General features: G+C 40.9%; 1 protein-coding gene across 1 annotated transcript in view; it reads left to right on the top strand.

Moving 5' to 3' along the window:
- LOC136884138 (uncharacterized) overlaps window positions 1-26,049 on the top strand; it is a 60,711-nt gene extending 34,662 nt beyond the window's left edge. The window contains exon 4 of the mRNA XM_067156178.2: window positions 25,916-26,049. Coding sequence (XP_067012279.2) covers window positions 25,916-25,977 — 62 coding nt within the window. The 3' untranslated portion in view covers window positions 25,978-26,049. The remainder of the gene's footprint in view (window positions 1-25,915) is intronic.
- Window positions 26,050-26,802: the final 753 nt, after the last annotated feature.

Raw genomic sequence — 26,802 nt, forward strand, 5'->3', positions numbered from 1 at the left:
TCGAGTGCTCTAATGCCATCGGGGTCGGAAAAGAACAAGAGTTGACCAAGGGAGGTAGGTTAAGATAGATGAAAGTGAGAAGCCTGGCACAAGTAAGTGGAAACAATGTCAGCACTCAGCTCAGGGTCTCGTGATCGTCAACCCTCGCTCGCAAGTTGAGAACCCGTAGGACCCTTTTTAGTCGCCTCTTAGCCAGGCAGGGGATACCGTGGGTGTTATTCTATCTCCCCCATGCACAGGGGGAGCCCAGGTGGCAGATTCCCTACCATTTGTCTACTTTGCTTTTTTCTTAAATGTTTTCAAAGAACTTGGACATTTATCGAACATTTCCCTTGATAATTTATTCTAATTGCTTACTCATTGTCCTATAAATGAATATTTGCCCCAATTTGTCATATTCATATTATGATCTACCCTGTTTTAAAAAACTCCACTCAAGCCTATTTGTCTTGGACACGAGCTGGGCTCATGCCCAAAGGTGTAATGCTGGTGAACGCACGACATCGCAAAGTGAGAAGTGCTTTAGCCTCATCCTTGAGATCGTTAGGAAGGGAAACCCATGAAGAAGTACGCTGTGAAATCTCTAAAGGACCTTTTAGACGAGCTGATATTGTCGCAATAAACCGGTGAGCGGAAAAGCTGTTGTGTTAAATCCAACAATTTGCTTTCAAAGGGATCAACATGAGGCATATGAAGTCGACCAGGAGAGAAAGTCCATTTACAAACCCTGTCTCTGATCACCACCAAGTTCCATTGAGAATCTGGTGTGTTATAGGACTACTATTTGGAAGTGGAGGTGCTGTGCCGTTGTCTATTTGGAATCATATGAAAGCCTCGGATTTTTTAAAACTTGTCTAAATGATGTCGCCTCATCTCTAACTGGTATTCTGTGTGTTAAGTGGATGCCAGTCAAATTAAAGGGCAAAATGTACAAAACCACTGTCTGGCCTGCACTCATGTACGGCTCCGAATGTTCGGCAAGGCAGAAAAAGCATGACCAGCGAATGGATGTCACAAAGATGCAGATGTTGCGATGGTCGACGGGAGTCACCCTGCGTGACAAAGTGCGCAATGAACACGCGCGAGGATCCTGTAAACTTGTGCCCATCAGCGACAAGATGGAGGAGAAACAGCTCCGCCGATACGGTCACGTCAGAAGAAGAAATGAGCACCATTTAGTACAGAAAGCTCTTGCCATCGAAGAGCCGAAGAGAGGACGAGGGCGTCCTAAGGTAACATGGCAACACACTGCCGAGGCTGCCTTAGGGAAAAGTGAAGTGCCATTAGATCTGGTACAAGAACGTCGGACATACTCTCTTCGAGTTAGACGAGCGTACCCTGTGTGAGCTCGGGAGTGCCCGTTTTATGGGTACATACACGGCCAGGAAAGAAGAAGAAAAAGTCTAAATGGTATCACCTTAAACATTATTAAGGACTCACTTAAAATTCTCCATCACCATTTGAACTTCACGAGAGAGGGAGTCAATCCTTTTACTAAAGTATATATAGCGATACTCAACATTGCAAGTAATTATTGTGTTCTTGTTCCAGCACCCCAGTGGCCACTTACAATTTGTAAGCTGATCTCTCTCTTGGAGAGCAAATAAAAGGTCATTCCGCGCCATCTCTCCACTGACAGCTCGAAACATACCATTAGTCGAGCATCTCGTGTCCTTACTCCCAAGTCTTCCAAGCCCCAAGTTTTCACCCAGAACAAATCGTGCTGCCTTCCTTTGGATCTTTTCCAGTTCTTCCTCCCCAGCAAACAAACGAAAGTGACGAACTATAGGAGATCTGAAACATGTTCAACGTTAACTGAGTCGACATTGAACACAATGGTTTCCTTCTTAATTAGCAGTGGTTCTACTCAATGACCCGTTCTAAATTGGAAGACCGACAGGACCATGGGATTTCCAGTTTCAGAAATCTAAGGCAATGGATATAGAAAAAGAAAGACTGGAAAAGCAATTCACGTTACATGTTAGCTAATGAAAAGCAGCACACGCCATCCTCCATTGCTTGAGTAGCGACTAGTATTGCCATTGGCTGAGAACGAAGAATTATCTACGATATGTAAAAAAATCAGTCTGGAATGATAATAATCGAGAGCTTTGAAAAAAGCAGCAATCCAGAAAGGAGTGATACAAGGCTGCAGTTTGTCCCCACTCCTTTTCAAATGTTTACATAGAATAGGCGTTAAAGGAAATCAACGAGGAATTTGGAAAGGGAACAGCAATCCAAGGAGAGGAAATCAGAACTCTGAGAGATGCCGATGATGTTTTATATGAGTCTGCAGAAGATCCGGAGAAATTGCTGAATATTATGAGCAGAGTCTTGGAGAAGGAATACAAGATGAAAATAAATAGGTCAAAAACAAAAGTAATTGAATACAGTCGAATGAAGTCAAGAGGTGATGCAGGAAGTATTAGAGTAGGGAATGAAGTCTTAAAGGAAGTAGATGATTATTGTTACTTGGATAGTAGAATAACTGATGATCGCATAAGTAAGGAGGACATAAAATGCAGAGTACCATAAGCAAGGAAGGCTTTTTTTTTAAGAAAGGAATTGATAGTGGGATTAGAAAGATGGTTTTTTTAGAAGACTTTCTTCTGGAGCGTGGCATTGTATGGAAGTGAAACATGGACGATAACTAGCTCAGAAAGAGAATACAAGTTTTTGAAATGTGGTGTTACACAAGAATGCTGAAGGTGAGATGGATAGATCGAATCACGAATGAAGAGGTACTGGATCGTATTTGTGAGAGGAGAACCCCCCCCCCCCCCCATGGCACTACAGCCCTTGAAGGGCTTTGGTCTACCAAGCGACCGCCGCTCAGCCCGAAGGCCTGCAGATTACGAGGTGTCGTGTGGTCAGCACAACGAATCCTCTCGGCCGTTAATCTTGGCTTTCTAGACCGGGGTGAAAGGGAAAGATTTGGTTAAATTTGACCAGAAGAAGAGAGAGAATGATAATACACATCTTAAGACATCCAGGACTTATTCAGTTGGTTTTTGAGGGAAGAGAGAAGAACGGTAGGGGAGACCAAGGCATGAATATGACAAGCAGATGTAAGGTGACTTAAAAATGAAAAGATCAGCGAGCTTCGTCAAAGCAGCCTATTTACTGATGACTCAACAACATGACGTCATTGCCAGCATTCTGTTACCAACCCGCGCACAATAAAAACACAGCTAAATGCAACCCGTAAAAGAAACAATGTAGCGCTTCGCGACCCATCTTTGCACATCCAGGTCAATCTCTGTCATGAGAACAGTGGCGCCCTTTGGGGCCACACTCCCTTCGAGAAGCTATTTTTTCTATTGCCGTGGCGTATACTGCCCACACGGCAAGTAATAAAGGTCATTTAGCCTTCGGCCTTAACCTGGGGGCTTACGCAATCTTCTCCCTAGTTCCTAAGTTTACAAGTTGGCAGCCTTGTGAACCAGGAACAAAAGATAGTGAAATGGCGCCTAGATGTCTGCGCTGCAAACGATGACTCATGGTACTAATATTCCGCAGTACTTACTGAATCTTTTACATCAATAAAAAAGTGCTTTGAAATTGCTGGAAACACCTCATTGTTTCTTTTTTTGTTTTTGCTATTTGCTTTACGTCGCACCGACACAGATAGGTCTTATGGCGACGATGGGATAGGAAAGGCCTAGAAATGGGAAGGAAGCGGCCGTGGCCTTCACTAAGGTACAGCCCCCCCCCCCCCCAGCATTTGCCTGGTGTGAAAATGGAAAACCACGGAAAACCATCTTCAGGGCTGCCGACAGTGGGGATCGAACCCACTATTTCCCGGATGCAACCTCACAGCTGCGCGCCCCTAATCGCACGGCCAACCTTCCCGGCATTTCATCGTTTGCCTGATATTTCTGTTATTAGTAAACGACAAGTTTTAAGTCAAACAGTATAGGGTACAGTCACAAATGTATTCATTTTATCATACAAACTCAAAATTATTGTTAGCTTCAGTTGCAGAACACCCCATCTGCTTTTCACAGAATCAAAAAACTCCCTTCTTGAGTTTTCCAATTAAAATGATTAATTAACGACTAGCAGACAATTTCACGGAACTTGCAAGTGCGAGTAATTAATTTACTTAAAAGAAACATCACTGGACTGTTGTGATCCGTTCATATCCTACCATTTCTTGGTGTTCTACAAAGAAAAACCGATCTTCTCTAGTAATAACTCTTGCAGTTGAGATGCTCATTTATTACCTCACTTATTTTTAAAATATTAATTGTACCTACGAATTGATAATGACAACTGAGTTGCATTATAACCAATATAAAGCAAGCGAGTAGCCATTTTCTTCACTCCCGCCAAATCTGTCATGTTGTGCGTACGAATATTCGATTGCTACTAAACTCACGAATCTATTCAACTGTCTAATCAGTACAAGTATAGTGTATTCAATAAATAATATACAGTATACAACTACGATTTAGGAGGAGGAAGTACTCACCGTATTGGTATGCAGGCAGACAAGTTGAATATCCAGACATGTTTCCGGAATGACAATGATTACTCACTGCTTACTTGCGGTTCAGAACGACCTCAGACACAGTTTATACATTCACCACTTCACGGAACCTCAGTATATCTGTTTAAGTGGTCCTGAATATCTTATTGTGATTTTTAAGGGGTAAAGTTCTCTTCCTTCTCTACTAAACTTTTCATACAGTTACTGGTGAATTACACGTTGGAACGCTGACGAGTCTCACTCCCTGGCAAGCAGGAATGTCCGAACATTTCGACAAGAAACAATACGCTTTCCTAGAATGCATTCGGAACCATTCAGTCTTAAAACTATGGTTATATCTGAACTCCACAGCCAGAAAATTTCTCGAGTGGAGAGTGAATTCTTAGCCTCGCTGAACGAGCAGCCACCGCCGCGTAATTGAAACAACAGTTGAACGAAAAAAAAAAAAAAAAGCTATAATACGTATTACTTTACAGCAAGTATAATATAAGCACTCACAACAAAGAGCGGACGGAATTCCTTTCCACACGACATCACTTCCTCGTTTATTGCCGTACTGGCAACTAGCTTCGGGAACTTCACTTAACAGCCCATAGGAATCAAGTGAGCGACCCTGTTTAATTTACTCCCGCCAAATCCGCCGTGTTACTTCTTGCACTGCCTTCGTGATATTCTACAGGCTGTACCGTAGAAAGCGCGCCAAGCCTGTCAGCTGATCGATTAGGGCGATCTAAATGAAAGTTATTAGTTGTACTTTTGAATGCAATACACAGTGATTGAGAGCATTCTTTGAATAACTGTGCCTGTTGAAAGACATACCTTTATTTTTAAGTACATTGCATGCCTGTTTTCTATATTTATCGCATCAGGATTTACGTAAACAGCTCTTATTGAGATAATAATGTATGTTATTTCCACGTGGAGGGTAATATACATTCAAGAGACGTAATGCTTCTCGTAGAATTTATTCACTGAAATATTACTGTATAGCAGAGTTTTCTGGAAATAGGTGTTGCGAATTGAAATAAATTGCCACACTGCCAAAAAGTTGTGTGCACGACGACGACAAGTGACTACTGTATATACGAAGATTATCATTTCCTTCCAATGAGGGCAGGAGACATTTATGGAAGACGAAAATCCTAACCGAAAGTGTAACTATTGCGAAGTATGCAGGTAGGTCTATATGTTTCACTCATTTTTCCGAGCTGATGGTGAGTTCTACTCCTGATTTTCTTCTTCTTCTTGCATGTATAGATTTATAACAGTACGTTTTAGTGTTAACACAGAACAACTCTAAAATTAACCCAGATGATCAGTAATCAAGCGAACTTATATTTATGTTATTTATTGGATTAGGTAATATTGAAAACGTGCGAAGTAAAAGCAAAACTCACTCTCAAGTGTAGAACTAGATGCAGTTTATAAAATCCAAACCTCTACTAAATTATTTGGTATTATTATACATACGCTTTAAACAATTTTAATTAAACTATTGCTAGTAGACAATATTTAGGCGTAACAAGCAATGCAACTTGATTCCTTGAAGGATAGTGTCAGAAGTTCAAAGAAAAGAAACCCACGAAATCTGCACTGCATTTATGATCATCTGGAGGTACGGCGGCAAAGCCTTGTTATTATTATTATTATTATTATTATTATTATTATTATTATAGTACGCTGTCGTTGTCTCCATATTTTAATTAATGCACAATCATTACGATTTGTTGGCTACATGGACGAGTACATAAATCAGTCGTTATGAATTGACCACTTTGATCACATTTTAGGCTACTTCTCTTAAAATTGCATACACCTAACTTACGAGATATGAAACGATTGCAGGTGTAAATCATCTCACCTGTTGTATTAAGACATTTGGGAATATTTCGTAACTACAAGGCACAATGCTTGCATTACCCGGGTCGGATGGAGGAAACTTCGCCTCTTTGCGTGACGTCATCGGAGCTACAGTACAGCCTGTTCATCATGAAGGCAGTGAGTGCTTCTTGAAAATACGGTATCGGACTATGAAAAACCATGTTTTATTATTAAATTATCGCCGATCAGATATCACTATTATACCGTACTTGGATATTCGTAAAGAAAAAAAGAACATGACAAATATGGCGCGAGAATGAAGCAGATGAGGTGAATTGCCAAACTGAATCAGCTGATTTGAGAGCTGATATAGGCTAGTTTTTTTTCATGCGCTGGTCCACAATTCGAACAAATTTTAATGTACGGATTGTTTCAATTAATACATGAGAATTACCGAGCTCGATAGCTGCAGTCGCTTAAGTGCGGCCAGTATCCAGTATTCGGGAGATAGTAGGTTCGAACCCCACTGTCAGCAGCCCTAAAAATGGTTTTCCGTGGTTTCCCATTTTCACACCAGGCAAATGCTGGGGCTGTACCTTAACTAAGGCCACGGCCGCTTCCTTCCAACTCCTAACCCTTCTTTGTTCCATCGTTGCCATAAGACCTATCTGTGTCGGTGCGACGTAAAAAAAAAAAAAAAAAGAAAACGTGAGAATCATTCCAACTAACTAAACGTGCAATAATACATAACTATGCAGTGGCGTAGAAACAGAACCGGTAATGAGCACTATCAGAATAAAACAAACCTCATCCTTTGGTCGCCTAATTAGAACACCCGAAAATTTAATCAGGAGGATAATGATAGAAAAAATGTGGAACATTAAGAGTAATATTGAGTGGATTACAGAATTCAAAGAAGATATGAAGGAACTAAAAATCATAGCAGAGGATTTAAAAAACAAGACCCACGGGAAGAGTGATTTCAGACGAGGAGAGAAAATCAAGTCAAGATCCGAGAGAATGAAGAGGTACTGGGGTGAGAGAAAATGGAAAAACCCATTATATAACTGACTAAAATGATCCAATGAAGGCCGTAAAATGTAAAATAAAATAAAATAAAATAAAATAAAATAAAATAAAATAAAATAAAATAAAATAAAATAAAATAAAATAAAATAAAATACTACTTCTTCTTCTGTTTACCCCCCAGGGTCGGTTTTTCCTTCGGAATCAGCGAGGGATCCCACCTCTACCGCCTAAAGGGCAGTGTCCTGGAGCTTCAGACTCTGGGTCGGGCGATACAACTGGGGAGGATGACCAGTACCTCGCTCAGGCGGCCTCACCTGCTATGCTGAACAGGGGCCTTGTGGGGGGATAGGAAGATTGGAAGGGATAGATAAGGAAGAGGGAAGGAAGCGGCCGTGGCCTTAAGTTAGGTACCATCGTGGCATTTGCCTGGAGGAGAAGTGGGAAACTACGGAAAACCACTTCCAGGATGGCTGAGGTGGGAATCGAACCTACCACTACTCAGTTGACCTCCCGAGGCTGAGTGGACTCCGTTCCAGCCCTCGTACCACTTTTCAAATTTGGTGGCAGAGCCAGGAATCGAACCCGGGCCTCCGGGGGTGGCAGCTAATCACACTAACTACTACACCACAGAGGCGGACTAATAAAATAAACAAATAATAATAATAACAACTCACTTTGGCAAAATCCGTCAGGGGAATCATCCAAACATCCGGATTAAACCGTGCAGCAAACAGAGAGAGAATTTCTAAATTACAAAACGCCTGTAGAAATCACACGGAACACGTACAACAAACAATCAATATCACGCACCGCCAAATTAAAACACTATAACACTGTAATTAAACATGAAGCATTATACGCATCAGTCATTGGAGGCAGATCACTAACTAAAACTTTAGAAAAAGAAGAAAGGAAAATCCTTAGAAAAATCTTTGGCCCAGTATGCATAAAGGTGTGAACGAAAAGCTCTCGTGAATTATACCAGTATTCGTAATGTACAGACCGTACTGTAGCTCCGATGACGTCACGCAAAGAGGCGAACTGTTTCTTCGCCCCACCCGTGCAATGCAAGGATATGATACGTCTGTACCTTGTAATTATGAAATATTCACAAATTTTGGATTAACATAACAGGTGGGATCATTAACACCTGTAATCGCATCATAACTCGTAAGTCAGGTCTGTGTAATTTTAAGAGTAGGTTTGAAGTGTGATCTACGCGGTCAACGTTTGAGGGTTTTACTCGTCAATATACCCAATAAATACAGTAATTATTATGCATTCAGAGACAACAAACGTACACTAATAATAATAGACTTTACTCCATACCTCTTGATGGCCATAATACAGTAGCTTCCTTGGTATTTTCTTGACACTTCTGATCCTTCAGACCCTTCCTTCCACACAAACATTTACCAAATAGCCCATGTTTTCCCAAATATTAATGCACTGACAAGCAAGATCTGTTAGTTACTTCCCACATTCACGGAAATTGCCGAGGAATAATTCCTTAAGTATTACTTACATTAAAATGAAATAAAAGCAAATCAAAGTCATCTCCCTACAGGCCATGAAGGCCCTTGGAGGGGTGGAAGGTAAAAGCTTCCACTATTCGTAACATCGGCACTTGATGGGGTAGAGTGGTTAGCTCTACGCCCGGCCGCCTTTGCTCCCAGGAATTACCCTGATACTCATTTTTGGTGTAGGCTGAATGAACCTCAGGGCCATATGCACCTCCGGAAGTGGAAATCTCATTTCTTAAATTTTACGACTTCCTGGCGGGGATTCGAACCCACGTCCTTCCGGGCAAGCCGAGCACGCCTTTACCGCCTCGGCCAGGCAGCCCCTATTAAAATGAAATGGCGTGCCGGGTGTGTCCGAGGACATGTTCGGCTCGCCAGGTGCAGGTCATTCGATTTGACACCCTTAGGCGACCTGCGCGCCATGATGAGGATGAAATTATGATGAAGACGACACATACACCCAGCCCCCGTCATCATCATCATCATCATCTGTTTACCCTCCAGGTTCAGTTTTTCCCCTCGGACTTAGCGAGGGATCCCACCTCTACCGCCTCAAGGGCAGTGTCCTGGAGCTTCAGACTCTTGGTCGGGGGATACAACTGGGGAGTATGACCAGTACCTCGCCCAGGCGGCCTCACCTGCTATGCTGAACAGGGGCCTGGTGGAGGGATGGGAAGATTGGAAGGGATAGGCAAGGAAGAGGGAAGGAAGCGGCCGTGGCCTTAAGTTAGGTACCATCCCGGCATTTGCCTGGAGAAGTGGGAAACCATGGAAAACCACTTCCAGGATGGCTGAGGTGGGAATCGAACCCACCTCTACTCAGTTGACCTCCCGAGGCTGAGTGGACCCCGTTCCAGCCCTCGTACCACTTTTCAAATTTCGTGGCAGAGCCGGGAATCGAACCCGGACCTCCGGGGGTGGCAGCTAATCACGCTAACCACTACACCACAGAGGCGGACCCCAGCCCCCGTGCCAGAGAAATTAACCAGTGGTGGTTAAAATTCCCGACCCTGCCGGGAATCGAACCCGGGACCCCTGTGGCCAAAGGCCAGCACGCTAACCATTAAGCCATGGAGCCGGACATTACTTAAGTATTAATTACTTAATTATTAAGTTGCATTGCTTCTGACATCTAAATGTTATCCACCAGCAATAGTTTAATTTAAACAAGTAGAACGTATGTACAAAAATGCTAAAATCATTTTTACAGAAGGTTACGTTTTGTAAATTGCATTTAATTCTACATTTTAGACTGTGTTTTGCTTTTACTCGCATTCATTTTGGGGAGAAAATGCAGCGCGTACTAAACATTACTAACCCATGAAATAACCATATGTGAGTTCAATTTTTTACTGTCCACTTTTATGCTTGTTCTGTATCAACAATAAAACGCCCTGCTGTAAATCTGTGTAACAAGAAAGTCAAAAGCAGAACTCAACAGCAGCTCGGGAAATGAGTAAAACATACTCCTTTATTCTTCGTAAAAGGTACCTTTTCGGTTGGGTTTTCATTTTTCATACGAAGAAAATGAAAATAGTACGCACACGTCTTAACATTGCAAATTCACAACACATTATATTTCCAGAAAAACGTGTTATACGATAACAATTAAATGAATAAATTCCACGAGAAATATTACGCCCTTGAATTTATATCGGTCATCACATGACAATACTACGTATGTTTGGTATTTAACCTAAACTATGAGGTCTCAGTATGTTAATAACAGCTGTTTACGTAAATCCTGATGTGATAAATATAAAGGACAAACATGCAATATACTTAAATATACTTTCACAGTCACAAGTATCCGCAGAATGCTCCCAATCCTTATGATTCAACTTATAATATTCGCTTACCCGCCTCAATTGATCAGCTGATAGGCTTGGCGCGCTTTCTACATTCTATAAAACTTAATTACGCCTCCTCACTAAGAGTTAAGAATAATTGGATAATCGCAATTGAAAAAGACTATCAAGAAATCAACATAACAGGTGAAATTATATGGGACAGGCCTAGCTTTAGAACGTTGGTGAACAAACATTATTCTACTGGAAATCCCAAGATGAAAACCACATCTGAATGGACGGAGGAACGGAAGAAAGAACATAGCGATAGGATGAAGAGATTCTGGGTTGGGAACAAAGCAAATTGATCTGCTAAATAAGTTCAATCATGCTCCTTAGTTGCGAACACGTTGGGAAGACTTGGGAGAAAGGAGATGAGCTGCTCGACTAAGTGGTATGTTCCGAGCTGTCAGTGGAGAGATGGCGTGAAATGACATTAGCAGACGAATAAGTTTGAGTGGTGTCTTTAAAAGTAGGAAAGATCACAATATGAAGAAAAAGTTGGAATTCAAGAGGACAAATTGGAGCAAATATTCATTTTTAGGAAGGGGAGTTAGGAATTAGAATAACTTACCTAGGGAGATGTTCAATGAATTTCCGATTTCTTTGCAATCATTTAAGAAAAGGCTAGGAAAACAACAGATAGGGAATCTGCCACCTGGGCGACTGTCCTAAATGCAGATCAGTAGTGATTGATTGATTGATTGATTGATTGTAACGCTGTGAAAAAATGTAAAAAACATTTTAAATGCGCAGTGGTCCATTTAAATGCAATTTAAGGGAGGGATGAAAAATGAAAATTCACAGCTTGTTTCCATTTACAGCCGTGTCAGGAATGGAGTGAATGAAGCCCCCATCTAGCGTTGAGGATAGGAATTGTACCGGTTGCCGAAGCCTGTCGCACTCCTGGGGCAATGAGTAATGACTGACAGATGAAATGAAATGATATTGGAGAGTGTTGCTGGAATGGAATATGACAGGGAAAACCTTGGTATATATATATATAAAGTGGTGAAACTCAGTACTTAAGTTCAAATTGAAAGAAGGAAGAAACTAAATTGCATTTTTTAAAAATCTACGGTATAGGGGTTGTGAAGGAGGAGATGGGAGTATCTTAAGCTTTTACAGCAACATGGGTATACTACTGAATATACAAAACCTCAGCATTGAAGTTCAAGGCAAACTGGGAGAAAATAGACAACCGATAATTTTTATAGGCTCGGGGTGGGGGATACAGTTAATCGCATTTAATAAATTTGCCCAGACAACGCCGGGTACTGCTGTGCCGTCATATCGCCCCCACGAAAAGAATGGTGACAATAAAATGCCCTTGTGAAGAAGTGGTAAAAATGTGGCAAAAATAAAATGCGCTTAAGAAACAAAAGCTAACAAAACCAAGCACAGATAAAAATCATAGAGAATTTCTGTATCAGAACAAGTCATACCGTGATGTATAGGTGCACACCACATCAAAATCTTCAGTAACAACTGCTGCACAGTACAAGAATATTAAAAAAAAAACCCACACAAATAAATAAATAAATGACTTCTCTTCAACAGTGATAAGCTGCCGGCGATTCACAGCGTAACGGATTACGAGTTACATGTACCAGAGCAACTCAAAAGGAAAATCTAGGAAGGCAACAAAGCGATAGCTGTTCCCGTCATTGTGCTTCCCTTCTTGCGAAAGTATTTATTAAATAATGTTAATTAGTTATTTGAATAAATCACGGGCAAAAACATGCCCCATTCATTTTCTTTCTATCGTAATACAGAATAAAGTACATTATAATGACGAGGAATGATGAGGGTCTAAGTGGGCGTGTGTTCACACCGTGTAGGTCCATAAGAGCAGTACTGTTTTCTTAACATGGAATGGACTATAGTAATTTCGCGAATATGTCTAATATAATCAGTAACACACAATACAAAACAAATTGAGGAAAGTACACAATACTCTGTAACTTTGGATACACTTACCAATCAATGAGAGGTCTGGCCTTCGCTTGAAGTAAGTGTTGAAATGCCCGGAGATAGATTTAACACAGACATTGATCAGGGAACGAAATTTCGATTTTATTAACTTCATTTTCAAAAATATTTGTTCTCAAATTAATGTAAGTACTCGAAAACGCGCACTTGTATTTTCTCACAAATTTTAAGAAAGCCGACAAATGTTCATTACTTACTTTTTCAATTTGCTTACGTGGCACCGACACATATAGGTCTTATGGAGACGGTGGGATAGGAAAAAGGGAAGGAAGCGACTGTGGTCTTAAAATAAGGAACAGCGTGGTGTGAAAATGGGAAACCAGGGAAGACCATCTTCAGGGCTGCTGACAATGCGATTCGAACCCAGTATCTCCCGGATACAAGCTCACAGCTGCGCGACCCTAACGGCACGGTCAACTCGCGCGGTGTAACTAACTACCTCTCTTCCGTGTGTTAGGCTATTGTCCCGCCAAGAATACTACACATTATTGTGAGGTAAATTGCTTCTTCTGTTGCTTCTTTTTTCCCTGTATAATAATGATACACACTGTGATGAAACTCTATCTCGGATTGTTGAAGATGCAATATGCAATTTGAATGGAAACTAATCTTTTATTATTGGAGATCCCACGTGCCGGCTGCCAGTACAACATTCCTATTATTATTCAAACCTTATGCCTAAAGATGGGAATAAGCTGGTAACGTGGAAATGGTGGCATCAGTGCAGGTCCTTCACCAATGTGAAGATAAAACATTTTTTTTTAAGCTATTTGTTTTACGTCGCACCGACACAGATAGGTCTTATGGCGACGATGGGACAAGAAAGGCCTAGGAATGGGAAGGAAGCGTCCGTGACCTTAGTTAAGGTACAGCCCCAGCATTTGCCTGGTGTGAAAATGGGAAACCACGGAAAACCATCTTCAGGGCTGCCGACAGTGGGGTTCGAACGCACTATCTCCCGAATGTAACAAATTATGGCCTCTACAACGAGTATCTGAAGACATCTCTCCCTTACCTACAAACAGTATGGGTAGAACTGATGAACAAGTGTCTGGAAACAGGAAACATTCCAAATGTATGGAGAAAATCAGTCGTTAAGATGCTCCACAAAGGGAAAGGAGAAGTAAACAAACCGGAATCATATCGCGGAGTGGCTCTTGCTTTTAAGATTCTCACCAAACTGATAACTCAGAGAATCAATAGAATAGCAGACCCGCTTCTCCCTGACGAACAGTTCGGATTTAGAGCCAGGAGATCGACTCTGATGGCAGGGGAATGCCTCCTGCAAGATATTCATGAAACAACCAGAAAAAAGCAAGGCAAAATGTTCGTCATATTAAATTGACTACTCCAAGGCTTTTGATACAGGAGATTGACGGAAACTTGTTAGAAAACTAGAGGAAATCGTTGGTCGTACCTGGCTCACAAGGCTAGTTACCAACATACCTTCGGAGAACTATATTCAAATAAGCGACAATCTCTGCACATCAAGGTGGATCCGGCAGACAAATGGGGTATTACAGGGGGATCCACTAAGTCCTCTGCTGTTTAATATCTTCACACAGGTTGCAATGAAAGAAATTAAGAAGCAAACACGGAAGGTTAACGCGTACGTATATGCGGACGACATGGCTATTGCATCTGAGAGTAAAGAGGAACTACAAGTTGCCATGGACTTAATCGTGGAATGGGCAGAAGATAATAAAATGGACCTTAATGCGAACAAAGCAGAATTGGTTGTTTTCAGGAAGGAAGGAAAATTATATAAAGATGATAATATCCTTTGTAAAGGACAAAAATGACGAATTAATAACCAATACAAATATCTGGGGATTACAATACAGGTAACAGGAACAACATTCACAATACACCTAAAGGAGAGAGTCATCGCAGCTATACGAAGCATTAGTGATATTAAACACCTTCCACAACTATCTTTGGAGACAGCCATGGCTCTGTTTAATATGAAAGTTGTTCCAACAGCCATGTATAGTCTAGAGCTAATATGGGAACATCTCTCAAAAAGACAACTGCAAGAGCTGGAAAGTTTGAAGGCTGGATTCTTGAAGACTAGTATACGTTCTTGCAAAGGAGACGTACTTCATTGAAGACATAAGATTTAGATTGTTACTTTCAGCGACAAGGAGTTATAGGGAGTTGCTACAAGTACTGCAAGCAAAGAAGGCTATGATATGGGATGAGTTTTTCTCAACTGATGCGATGTTAAACAGCGATTGGACTCATGGTGGATATGATCTGAGGCATACAGTGACCAGGTTTGCCGTACACGGGTTCCACCATAAGGTGTGCAGAACCATGGGATTTCACAAGCCAGGACCGGGCTGCGTATGTGTCTTCTGTAACCGACGATGCGATATATACCATGCCATCGAATATGTCCGTAGAAAAGGAAGTTTGACACAACTGTGTAAATAACTGATCATGTTTTGCACGCATTGATTGCATATTACTACTATTATTGATGTGTATCTAAGTGTATTTAAGTGTATATATCATGACCATTTGGTTGCAATATTATTATTATTAAATTTTTTAACATTAGGTGATTGTCTTAATACATGTAACTTGAGATTTGCGAGAAAACGAGATTCAGGACACTCTCACGTCTTAGGTTTGAACAATAATGCTGACAGGTGTGCGAGTAACTCATTAACACCTTTTGTAGTACCTACTTTATATTATTTCAACTTTTGGTTGGCCTATAAAGAAGCGGAAACGAAGAACAGCTTCGGGTTTCAGTGAATCAGCAGAACTTAATGTACAAAGAAGCGAATATACAGTAAAAAGGTCTGATAAAACATGTTGATTCTAAAGACCATCACAAACAAAATTGTACAGGCCATAGAGCATTAAACGAAATAGGCGACGAGAATGTTGTATCGCTAATTTCAGCCATAAGACATAGTCTGCATGGTTGCTAGGTAACACTACCTGGATATCCATCCACACCTTACAGTACATCACAGCCTGCACGGTTGCTAAGGTTACTCTTCCGTCATTAGTTTTGTGCCACTAATTTCTACAACGCTAATTTTTGGATGACCCCAACCGTAAGACATATTTGTGATTAAAAAAAGCAAACCCAAGTCATCTCCGTACAGGTCCTTGCACGGTTGAAAGGTAAAGGCTTCCACCATTCGTAACCTCGGCACATGGTGGGGTAGAGTGGTTAGCTCTACGCCCGGCCGCCTTTGCCCTCGGGAATTAACCTGGTACTCATTTTTGGTGTAGGCTGAGTGAACCTCAGGGCCATATGCACCTCCGGAAGTGGAAATCTCGTTTCTTAAATTTTACGACTTCCTGGCGGGGATTCGAACCCACGTCCTTCCGGGCGAACCGAGAACGCATTTACCGCCTCGGCCAGGCAGCCCCTATATTTATGATAAAACACCGCTCAAATTTATTCGTCTCTTATGATAATGTCATTCCACGTCCATCTCTCCACCGACAGCTCGGAATATACCGCTTAGTCGAGCAGCTCGTCTCCTTTTTCCCAAGTCTTCCCAGCCCAAACTTTGCAACCTTTTTGTAACGCTACTCTTTTGTCGGAAATCACCCAGAACAAATCGAGCTGCTTTTCTTTGGTTTTTTCCAGTTCTCGAATCAAGTAATCCTGGTGAGGATCCCATACACTGGAATCATACCCTTATGGTCTTATCAAAGAGTTACATCCTAACTACAACCCCTAAATACCCTCATAATCATTTGTAACCATTTATGGGATTGTAAATAAAGATCTTTCCATATATTAACACCTAGGTACTTACAGTGATCCCCGTAAGGAACTTTCACCCCATCAACGCAGTAATTAAAACTGAGAAGACTTTTCTTATTTGTGAAACTCACAACCAGACTTTTAACACCGTTTATCATGATACCATTGCCTGCTGTCCATCTCACATCATTATCGAGGTCTTTTTGCACTTGCTCACAATCTTTGAACTCATTCATTACTCTATACAATGTAACATCATCCGCAGAAAGCCGCTCTTTACTCTCATATTATTTATATAATATAAGAAAACATAAAGGTCGAATGATACTGCCTTGAGGAATTCCCCTCTTAATAATTACAGGGTTAGATAATGATTCACCTACTCTAATTCTCTGAGTTCTATTTTCTTGAAACATAGCCACCCATTCAGTCACTCTTTTGTCTAGTCGAATTGAACTGATTTTTGCCAGTAGTCCCCCATTATCTACCCTGTCAAGTGCCTAACAGTTCAGTTGACCTCATGAATCTAAAATATCTGCTATATCTTGCTGGAATCCTACACGTTGAACTTCAGTGACATAATTTTTCCTAAACCTGTAGCGTTACAAAAATGTTGCAAAGTTTGGGCTGGGAAGACTTGGGAGAAAGGAGACGAGTTGCTCGACTAAGTGGTATGTTCCGAGCTGTCAGTGGAGGTATGGCGTAGAATGACATCAGTAGACGAATAAGTTTGAGTGGTGTCTTTAAAAATAGGAAAGATCGCAATATGAAGATAAAGCTGGAATTCAAGAGGACTAACTGGAGCAAATATTCGTTTATAGGAAGGGGAGTTAGGATTTGAATAATTTACCAAGGGAGATGTTCAATAAATTTCCAGTTTCTTTGCAATCATTTACGAAAAGGCTAGGAAAACAACAGATAGGGTACCTGCCTCCTGGGCGACTGCCCTAAACGCAGGTCAGTAAAGATTGATTGATTGATTGATTGATTGATTGATTGATTGATTGATTGATTGATTGATTGATAATCTGGAAAACAATTTACACCTTGTTTTATTTACCTCTTACCGACACAGATAGGTCTTATGGCGACTATGAGATTGGAAAGGGCTAAGAGTGGGAAGGAAGCGGCCGTGGCCTTGATTCAAGGCACAGTACAAGCATCTTTTCTAGGAAACAATAATGAATTTGGCTATTCTCATTTATATCCTGGCAAGACAGACTGTGTGCTACAGCAACATAAGTTTTATTGTTCGGGGATTGAGCCTCATTGTAGTCTTTTACCTGCGGTCACTGAATTAGGCGCGTGAGGAAAACTGTGCTGTTGTCAGATATGGGAACGGCGCTTACCTCCGAGCACGGACTACATCTTAATTATTACATCAGTGACATGATTTTTTGTTGAGGGCAAGTCGACGAGAGTCCCGGGGCGAAAACTATGCCCCTCTACTCATCTGTTTCTGAGAATGCTGATAAATGCCGATGAGTCGGAAAATCTCTGTTTTGCTACGATCTGGCCGAGAGGCGGTATTGCCTCCCGTCAGAGATGAAACCCCCCTCTTCGCTTGGGGAGAAGAATTCAATTTGTGAGTCGGAGAGCTATGCTTTACAAGGAGAAGTCGTGAACAACACACAGCCTATATTATATGCGTGAAAACGAAACCTAATTGAATTTTTCATGTTAAGGATAAGTGCAATATGGGTGTCGTAAGTCACAAAAAAACCAAACCCCACGGCACTTAGGGCCTTGGCCTGCCCAGCGACCGCTGCTCAGCCCGAAGGCCTGCAGATTACGAGGGTCCGTGTGGTCAGCACGACGAACCCTCTCGGCCATCATTCTTGGCTTTCGAGACCGGGGCCGCCATTTCACCGTCAGATAGTTCCTTAATTCTAATCATGTAGGCGGAGTGGACCTCGAACCAGTCCTCAGGTCGAGAGAAAAATCCCTGACCTGGCCGGGAATCGGACCTGGGGCCTCCGGGCGAGAGACGGGCGCCTCTACACCACGGGGCCGGATCACCAAAAGTCTCTCTCTCTCCAGTCGTTCCACTCATGACTGATCGTGACCCAAGGACTTTGTTGTTTCTTTTATAAGCTGATACCATTCTGTACGTACTTAAAGTAATATACGATAAATTTAACGAATCCTCCTCGGAGTGCTATTATAGTTTAAAAAAATAATATTTACAAAAATCTTAATTTTTAATTTCGAAGCTTTTCTTCATCTCAAAACTCGAAAATATCTGGAAATAGTTTTTTTTTTTTAACTTTAGGTTGAATGCCCCCAATATTAAGCATGCAGCATTTTGTATGTCATATTTCATCCTGGCACCTGGAAAACCCCTATGTGATAATATTGTGGGTGAAATAGGCTACTTATCCACAGTACGTATAGGCCTATAATGAACAGCGAGAGTTCTTTGACCAAGCGAAGCCCTAGGGCTTCTTAACTTGGGAGCGTGGGTTGGCGAACACGGGGCCCTCAGCTGAGTCCTGGCATTGCTTACACTTACTTGTGTCAGAATCCTCACTTTCATCTATCCAAGCTGACCTCCCTTGGTCAGTCCTTGTTCTTTTCGAACTCCGACGGTATTAAAGTACTCGAGGCCTAGGGATTCTTTAATTTTCACACCCTTCGTAGCACTTCTTTTTCTCTGGCCGATACCTTAATTTTTCGAAGTGTCGGATCCCTTCCATTTTTCCCTCTGTGATTAGTGTTAACAAAGGATGGTTGCCTAATTGTACTTACTCTTAAAACAATAATCACCACCAGCATCAGTTTAACCGAGCGAGTTGGCCGCGTGGTTAGAGGCGCGCAGCTGTGAGCATATGTTTGGGAGACAGTGGGTTCGAACCCCACTGTCGGAAGCCCTGAATATGATTTTCTGTGGTTTCCCTGAGGGTGGGGGCGGTAGAATAACACCCGCGGTATACCCTGTCCGTCGTAAGAAGCGAATAAGACGGGTCCCAGGGGGTCTAAACTTGGCAACCACGGGGCCTTAGCCTAGTCTTGACTTTGCTTCTACTTATGCCAGGCTCCTACTTTCATCTATCCTATCCGACACCTCTTGGTCAAGTCTTGTTCTTTTCCGACGGTATTACGCATGGAGGCCTAGGGAGTCTTTCATTCTCACGCCCTTCGTGGCACTTCCCTTTCTTTCGCTGATACATTCATTTTTTGAAGTGTCGGATTCTTTCCATTTTTTCCTCTCTGATTAGTGTTAGAGCAGCCATTCCCAAACTGTGGTCCTCGGACCTCTGGGTGGCTGCGACGATAATCCAAGGGATCCGCAATAATAATGTAAGTATTTGAAGAGTGAAATTTTATTGTACACACACAATTCATAGAACATTATTCTAAATTTAGGAACATATGTCTTCACTGTTGTATAACTTACTGTATATACAGTATAATGTATTCTTGGCCGAGAAATGGTACAAGTTGGCAGTATCTAGTGAAGATCTTGTATCGCAACTCCACATGTCTGATCGACGTTTGGGTCCATGACATCCTCGATGTCCTACATTTCTAGAAAGGAAATACTGCGGTTAATGCTTTTTGTGACAACATGCCTGTGTGACAGCACCTTTTCTGCTCTCACACAAATGAGAACGAAGTACAGAAACAGAGCTAATGTAGAGGCTGACCTTCGGTTCGGGTGACTACGCTTTTTCTTTGGAAAACAGCACCGTCCAAGAACTGTACCAAACACCCCGGTGAAAGTTTAAAGGGCCTTATGGTTCCAATCTGTAGCTAGCTTCAGGTAGTTCCCGTCGAAATATTGGATGGCGCTGGGGGTCATTCACAACCACTGCCTTCGTAATGTACAGGCCGTACTGTAGCTCGGATGACGTCACACAAGGAGGCGAATTGTTTCCTCGGTCCGATCCGCGTATCGCAAGCACTTATACGACTGTGTATTGTAGTTAAGAAATATTTTCAAATATTGTATCAACATAACAGGTTAGTTCATTAAAACCCGCAATCGTTTAATATCTTGTAAGTTAGGTCTTCCGGTACCAGGAGAAGTAGACTTCAAATGTGATCTAAATAGTAAGTGCTTAACGACTGATGTAGAGCTACTCGTCTATGTACCCAACAAATCATAATAAAGTGTGCATTAATAAAAATATGGACACAACGAACGTACACAAATAAAAATAATAATATAACTGTGCCTCCATACTTCTAGATGATCATAAAAAATACTATGCTGCTTTCATTGGTTCCTTTTCCTGAAACTCTTGCATTGCTTGTAATACCGAAACATTGTCTACTAACAATAGTTCCATTTACATTGTTTAAAGTGTATGTATAACAATTCCAAAATTATTTAATAGAAGGTATAAATTTTTTAACACTTCGGCTATCGTTGCGGCTGTTAGCCGCACTTGCATCTTTCTAACTGCCAGTGCTATTGTTTAACTTAAATGCATAATAGACAGCAGGTCTCTTAAATCAGTATTAGTAAGTACTGTGTTAAGTAATAAACTGTATTATTTTTCGGAATTATTTCTTCATTACAACATATTTTAGAAGCTTAAACGTTATCACAATTTTTATTGTTCTAATACAATATTCAGTTGGTTTTAGTTCACGTCAATAAGCTGTCTTTTCTTTGTATGCACAATATCAATATGTTGATCATATAAATATAATAAAGGCGAAAAGAAATCATGAACATTCAAAATATCTATTAGCCAAAGTGTATATGTCCGAACAAAACAAATATACCTGACATGTTACAAACAACCGAAACAAAACTTTTATTTTCAGTCACATACTTGTGGGGGATAGCCACCCACCTTCACGCAGAATCCCAAGGAATGTAATGCTATTCTTCCGAAGATGCTCAGCAAGCGGTTAGCTACAGAAGTAGTAGTTGCTGGTCAAGTTTCTAAGTAAGGATGCGTATATTTTATATTATGATAAAAGTTTTATAATATGTACTTATTTGTATTAGACATTAATAATTTTATAGTTAATGTCGGTGAAAACACCTATTTACAAAGTACTCCACAAAACAAAATAATAACACACACTGACATTGTGACCAAAAGCTAAGACACCCTGGCTAACGTGCGGCAGACAGCCGCCGATCTGACACCTATATAAACTTAGAAGTCACACTGGGCACCTCCTTGCAAGGATCATATAAGGGGAATAGATCCGTCACTCCTGTATAATAAAGTTGGCTGAGAAAACTGGTCATGGAAGCTACAGTGGCCACTTTCTCTCTGCCAACATAAGGAAATAAATCCCACGATAGTACCTCGTAGTAAACACGATGATGATAGTTGTTACTTTGTTAAAATTTTAATTGTGATAGAGATGATTGTATTTCGGTAGGAAATTTGTATCTAAAGCTTCTCTCGTGTCTTTTACTTGAAAAGTAAATTTCAATTACCGTATTTGTATGTTGGCAATACTGTTATAACGCTAGCTTGTATCGTTGTTTCACCGTTCGCATTTTAATGTAAATTTACATCTATTAAGTGATAAATGCAACATTGATTACTGAAAATGTTAATGCAATACATATAAAACCCTAAAACGCCCATACTTGCCTAAATCACGATCTAACATAACCTCATTCATTCGTTCGTTGAACCCTTCCCACGACTTTTATGTATAGGAATGGAAAACACGAGAAGGAAAGGATGAAAGTAAAACACAGCATAATGCACACAGTTTATATTTTGAATTTATTTATTCCAACCAGCAGGTAAGAAGCACAATCACACAGACGTTTACTCGCAACAGCTAGGTAGTTCAATGTGAAGTACGTTCATGATCATAATACTATTTCTTCACACTAAGAACGCGCATAATTATAATTTCACACCATACTCTCAAAAAACTGGATCAAAAATCTCGTTCAATGCGAAAGAATCTCATCAAATTTTCGTCTAACAAGCACTATTACATACCGTAAGACCAAGGTCTTCGCGCGCAACGATAACGGTGTTGTGTTTTGAATTTGCTGTACCACGCAACTGAATGTGTAATGCCAACCTCTGCCATCTAAATTAACCCTCTAAAAGAGAATTTTAGTTTTCATTAGTTGGCGGAGATCGATTGGCCCATCTCAGAACTGCTTCGGACGCTCCCTATGAAGTGTCACCCCCCTGCCTCCTTGCCGTGGAGACTTCTGGAAACCGTTCCGTCTAATGGGGAAGGGTGTAACTTAGGAATACCGGCTCCTTCCATTACACTGTGATGCGCCGACTGCGGAACGGCGAGTTGGTTTCAGATTTTGTGGCCAACAGTCGCATACGTTAGCCGATGAAGGAAACTGCATTTAGTTCTGTATCTTGAACTTGATTCCGCCTTTATTACACGTTCTCAATATTAACTAACCCAAGAAATAACACATATGTAGGCTCACTCGGTTACTGATCATCTATGTTATTTTTATGATTGTACTTTATCAACAATAAAACACACTGCCATAAATCTACATTACAAGAAGAAAGCCAAAAGCAGAACTCATCCTCAAGCTAGGGAAAATGAGTGAATCATACTTCTGTATTCTTCGTAATAGTTACATTTTCGGTTGGGATTTTCATTTTCCATAAGTTTCTCCTGCCCTCATTCGAAATAAATGAGAATATTGGTGTATAGTCACTTGTACAGTTGGATATTCGTCGTGATTTGCACAAATTTCTCGCAATCTGGCAATTTATTTAAATTATGTTTAAGATTTCAATAAAAATGTGCTATGCGGTAACAGTTCAGTGAGTAAATTCCACGAGAAGCATTATGTTCCTTGAATTTACATTACTCACCACATGAAAATATCACACCTAACCTACGAGGTCTCATTATCTCAGTAAGAGCTGTTTATGTAAATCCTGATGTGATACATTTAGAGTACAGGCATCCAATATACTTAAAAATAAAGGTTCTTCTTTAAATAGTAACAATTATTCAAAGAATGCTCTCAATTACTATGTTATACATTCACAAGTACCATTCATAACATTCATGTAGGCCTCCCTAATCGATCAGCTGACAGGCTTGGCGCGCTTCCTACAGTACGGCCTGTACATCACGAAGGCAGTGTTCACAACGTGTAGTTGGTTGTAGACAGGTTCTATAGATGGCACGCAAATAGGCATGAAATGAGCGATATTAATAATTAAAGGCAGTTTGCCTCGAAGTGAAGTGTTTCAAGTCTAACCTCAACCAGTGGGCCCTTCTGACAAAGAATTAGTCGTATCACGTCAAGTATTATGGAGAAAATATTGCTGGATTGCATTGAATCCAACTTTACCCAATCGATTAACCTTGTTCGAACTAATATAGATTTTAAGCGATAGCTCCCATGATACAGTAAAGTATTTGTGTCAGTATTTGTTATTTCGCCTCGGTGTTTTCCAAATTCGTACGTTCCTCATCGTCAGATGTTTCATCGAAGGCTTGTGTCAATGTCATATGTTACGTACACATGTTATCTGAACCTCTTAGACTGATTCTGATGGTTCGGTCAGCTTTCGCTTCGAATGCTAGTGCTGTGCCACGCTTGGGGAGCCATCTGGGGGCGAATGAACGTACCATTTCCACTTCTATTATAACGTCTAGATTTAAAGAGTCATTGTTTAAGAAGCCTTTCTCATGGGCAGTCAAGATTTTCTTCTGATGACGCAGAGCACAGTTCTCTGCGAAACGTAAAGAATTTCACCTTATTTTCTTGACACGGCATTAGCCCAAAAGCCTATAGAGTATCATGTCTTTAAGTAAGAGCCGTGAAAGCATCAATGGCAACAGTATTTGTGTTGTTTGAATTCCAAGTACCCATGTGCTTGTGCTGTAAATCCTTATTCCTTGTGCTTGTTTATTAGAAATATATCTTCGCCAGTCCTCCTGAAATCCTGTATTTCCTGTTTGAGTACACATCAGGGGCTGGAAGCTGAACGGTTCTATTAATGTATTTCTATATATTTCCTGTCTCAGTGCATTTAATTTTGTTATTTTTATTTTCGTGTGGTACTTGGATATTGATGTGATAACCCATTCTCTTGCATATGGTGTGCTCTGCTATCTTTCTTTTGAAGGGATTTCTTATTTGTTATAATATCAGCTTTGTGGTAATGTGTCAATCATTCATTTGAAGTTAAAGCTGCTTTGAGGTATGAGGTTATGTTCTCAATAACATAACGTAGTATGCCATAGAACTAGGGGTATCAGATCATTATTTACAACATAGTAAGTACTTGAAAATAAAAATATAGCCTATGAATTACAATGTGTTGGGTATTGAAGTAGTAGAACTGCATTATAATCGTCGGAAGGGGTCGGGGGTGACAGGGGCAGGGGAATGTACGGGCAGGTGCGTCACTGCGCCGGACGTTACTTCTCTGCGCTATCTGTTGATAATAACAGTAAGGTATTTCACACAGTGTGCACTGTGGCGCTATCTCAAATTTCGGACTGAAACTACTAGCGTCTAGTGGCTTGGTACCGAGTTGCATCTCTATTGTATTCTATCCTCTATGGTACCAAATGATTTTTCTCAAGGAGGTTCCAGATTGTGACTGTTGTAATTATTAGCCAACTGGCACAATGTTTTACAATTTCTATGCATAGGCCTGTATCAATCACTTTTACGTAAATGAATTTAATCAAACATGGTAACATTACGAAATTCTGTTTTTTGTTCACTGAATTCAGTATTACGCTCTGTGGCTAGGCGGTCCTTGGACATGAAAGCGATAGACTAAAGGGGTCCTCAGACACAAAGAGTTTGGGAGACCCTGATATAGAGGATGGTTGCCTAGTTGTACTTCCTCTTAAAACAATAATCACCAACACCACCACCACCACATCCCAGTTTCACTCCAGGTAAATACTGGGGTTCTACTTTAATTAAGGCCACGACCGTTTCCTCCCCACTCCTAGGCCTTTCCTGTCCCATCGTCGCCATCAGGCCTGTCTGTATCGGTGCAACGTAAAGCAATGTAAAAGAAATAAGAAAAGATAGTTTTTGAAATTACTCACACAATATTGAATCTTAGATGACAGATCCTTACCAGCCAAAGTTCTAAACTGAAATAATTTAAATAGATGTTTTCGTAGGCGCAGTGAGGATTTATAGTTGCTTTATTATTATTATTATTATTATTAACAAAAACATCGCAATTGGGAAATATCCTGGTGGCAATAATCACTTACAGTAGTGTGATTATAAAGTTGAAACATAATTACCCAACAACAACAAAACAACAAGAGTACAACAATCAGTTCCATGGAAAGAAAATATTACAAGAAATTCTACTAGTTTAACATTCTAAATCCAGCACCATCATATACAAATTCACACAAACCTTCAGTATTTAATAATTTTACACTAAAACTTACAACAGCAAAAATAACAAAAAACAAATGAATTTTACTCATACGCTAGCTAAAGGTTTACCTTCCAGTCTTTATTCCGAGTTAAACATCAATATTAGTATTTTTTTGTTTTTTGCAGGTGCTGTCTATCTCCCGCTGGCGGCCATGGTGACAACACTTGTTGCAAGACGAACATCCTAGCAACGACTAACTGCAGTCCATGTTAAACTGTTTGTTATATTTTTGAAAAAATAAAGCTATTTATGATTTTTATCAGGTCATTTTCTTGCAGACAATTTAGACGAACTTCAATTCCTTTTGAACCCCATCAGTGAAGTAAGTACGGAATTTCGCCATTTAGAAAACAAAATACATGGTAATAAGCACGGAGAAAATCACGAACGTTGTTATCAACCTGGACGGAAACACCATTGACAGGATGTGACATTTCAAGTTCGTAGGATGCTGGCATAACACAAGAAGAGTATCCACATGTCTCAATCCAAAACAGAATCGGCATTCCAAGAAGCGTGTTTCTCAAACCAAAACATCGCATGTGGAACTGTAACCTCTGGTTTGAAACTTGTTAGCGTGTCGTGGACAGAGGCTTGCATCGCGATCTTGTATCTCGTGCCAGCTCGGTTCTCCGGAGCTAGCTGGATATCATGACATTTAGAGCGCCACACGCAACACTTTACAGCGAGCTAGCTTACAGCGAGCTAGGCTCGCCGAATATCACGCACAACACTTTACAGCGACCTAAGCTAGCTTGCCGAATATCGCGCAACACTTTACAGCGAGCTAAGCTAGCTCGCCGAATATCACGCACAACACTTTACAGCGAGCTAAGCTAGCTCGCCGAATATCACGCACAACACTTTACAGCGAGCTAAGCTAGCTCGCCGAATATCCCGCACAACACTTTACAGCGACCTAAGCTAGCTTGCCGAATATCGCGCAACACTTTACAGCGAGCTAAGCTAGCTCGCCGAATATCACGCACAACACTTTACAGCGAGCTAAGCT

This window comes from Anabrus simplex, chromosome 12 (genome assembly GCF_040414725.1).
Source record: "Anabrus simplex isolate iqAnaSimp1 chromosome 12, ASM4041472v1, whole genome shotgun sequence".
Lineage (NCBI taxonomy): Eukaryota > Metazoa > Arthropoda > Insecta > Orthoptera > Tettigoniidae > Anabrus > Anabrus simplex.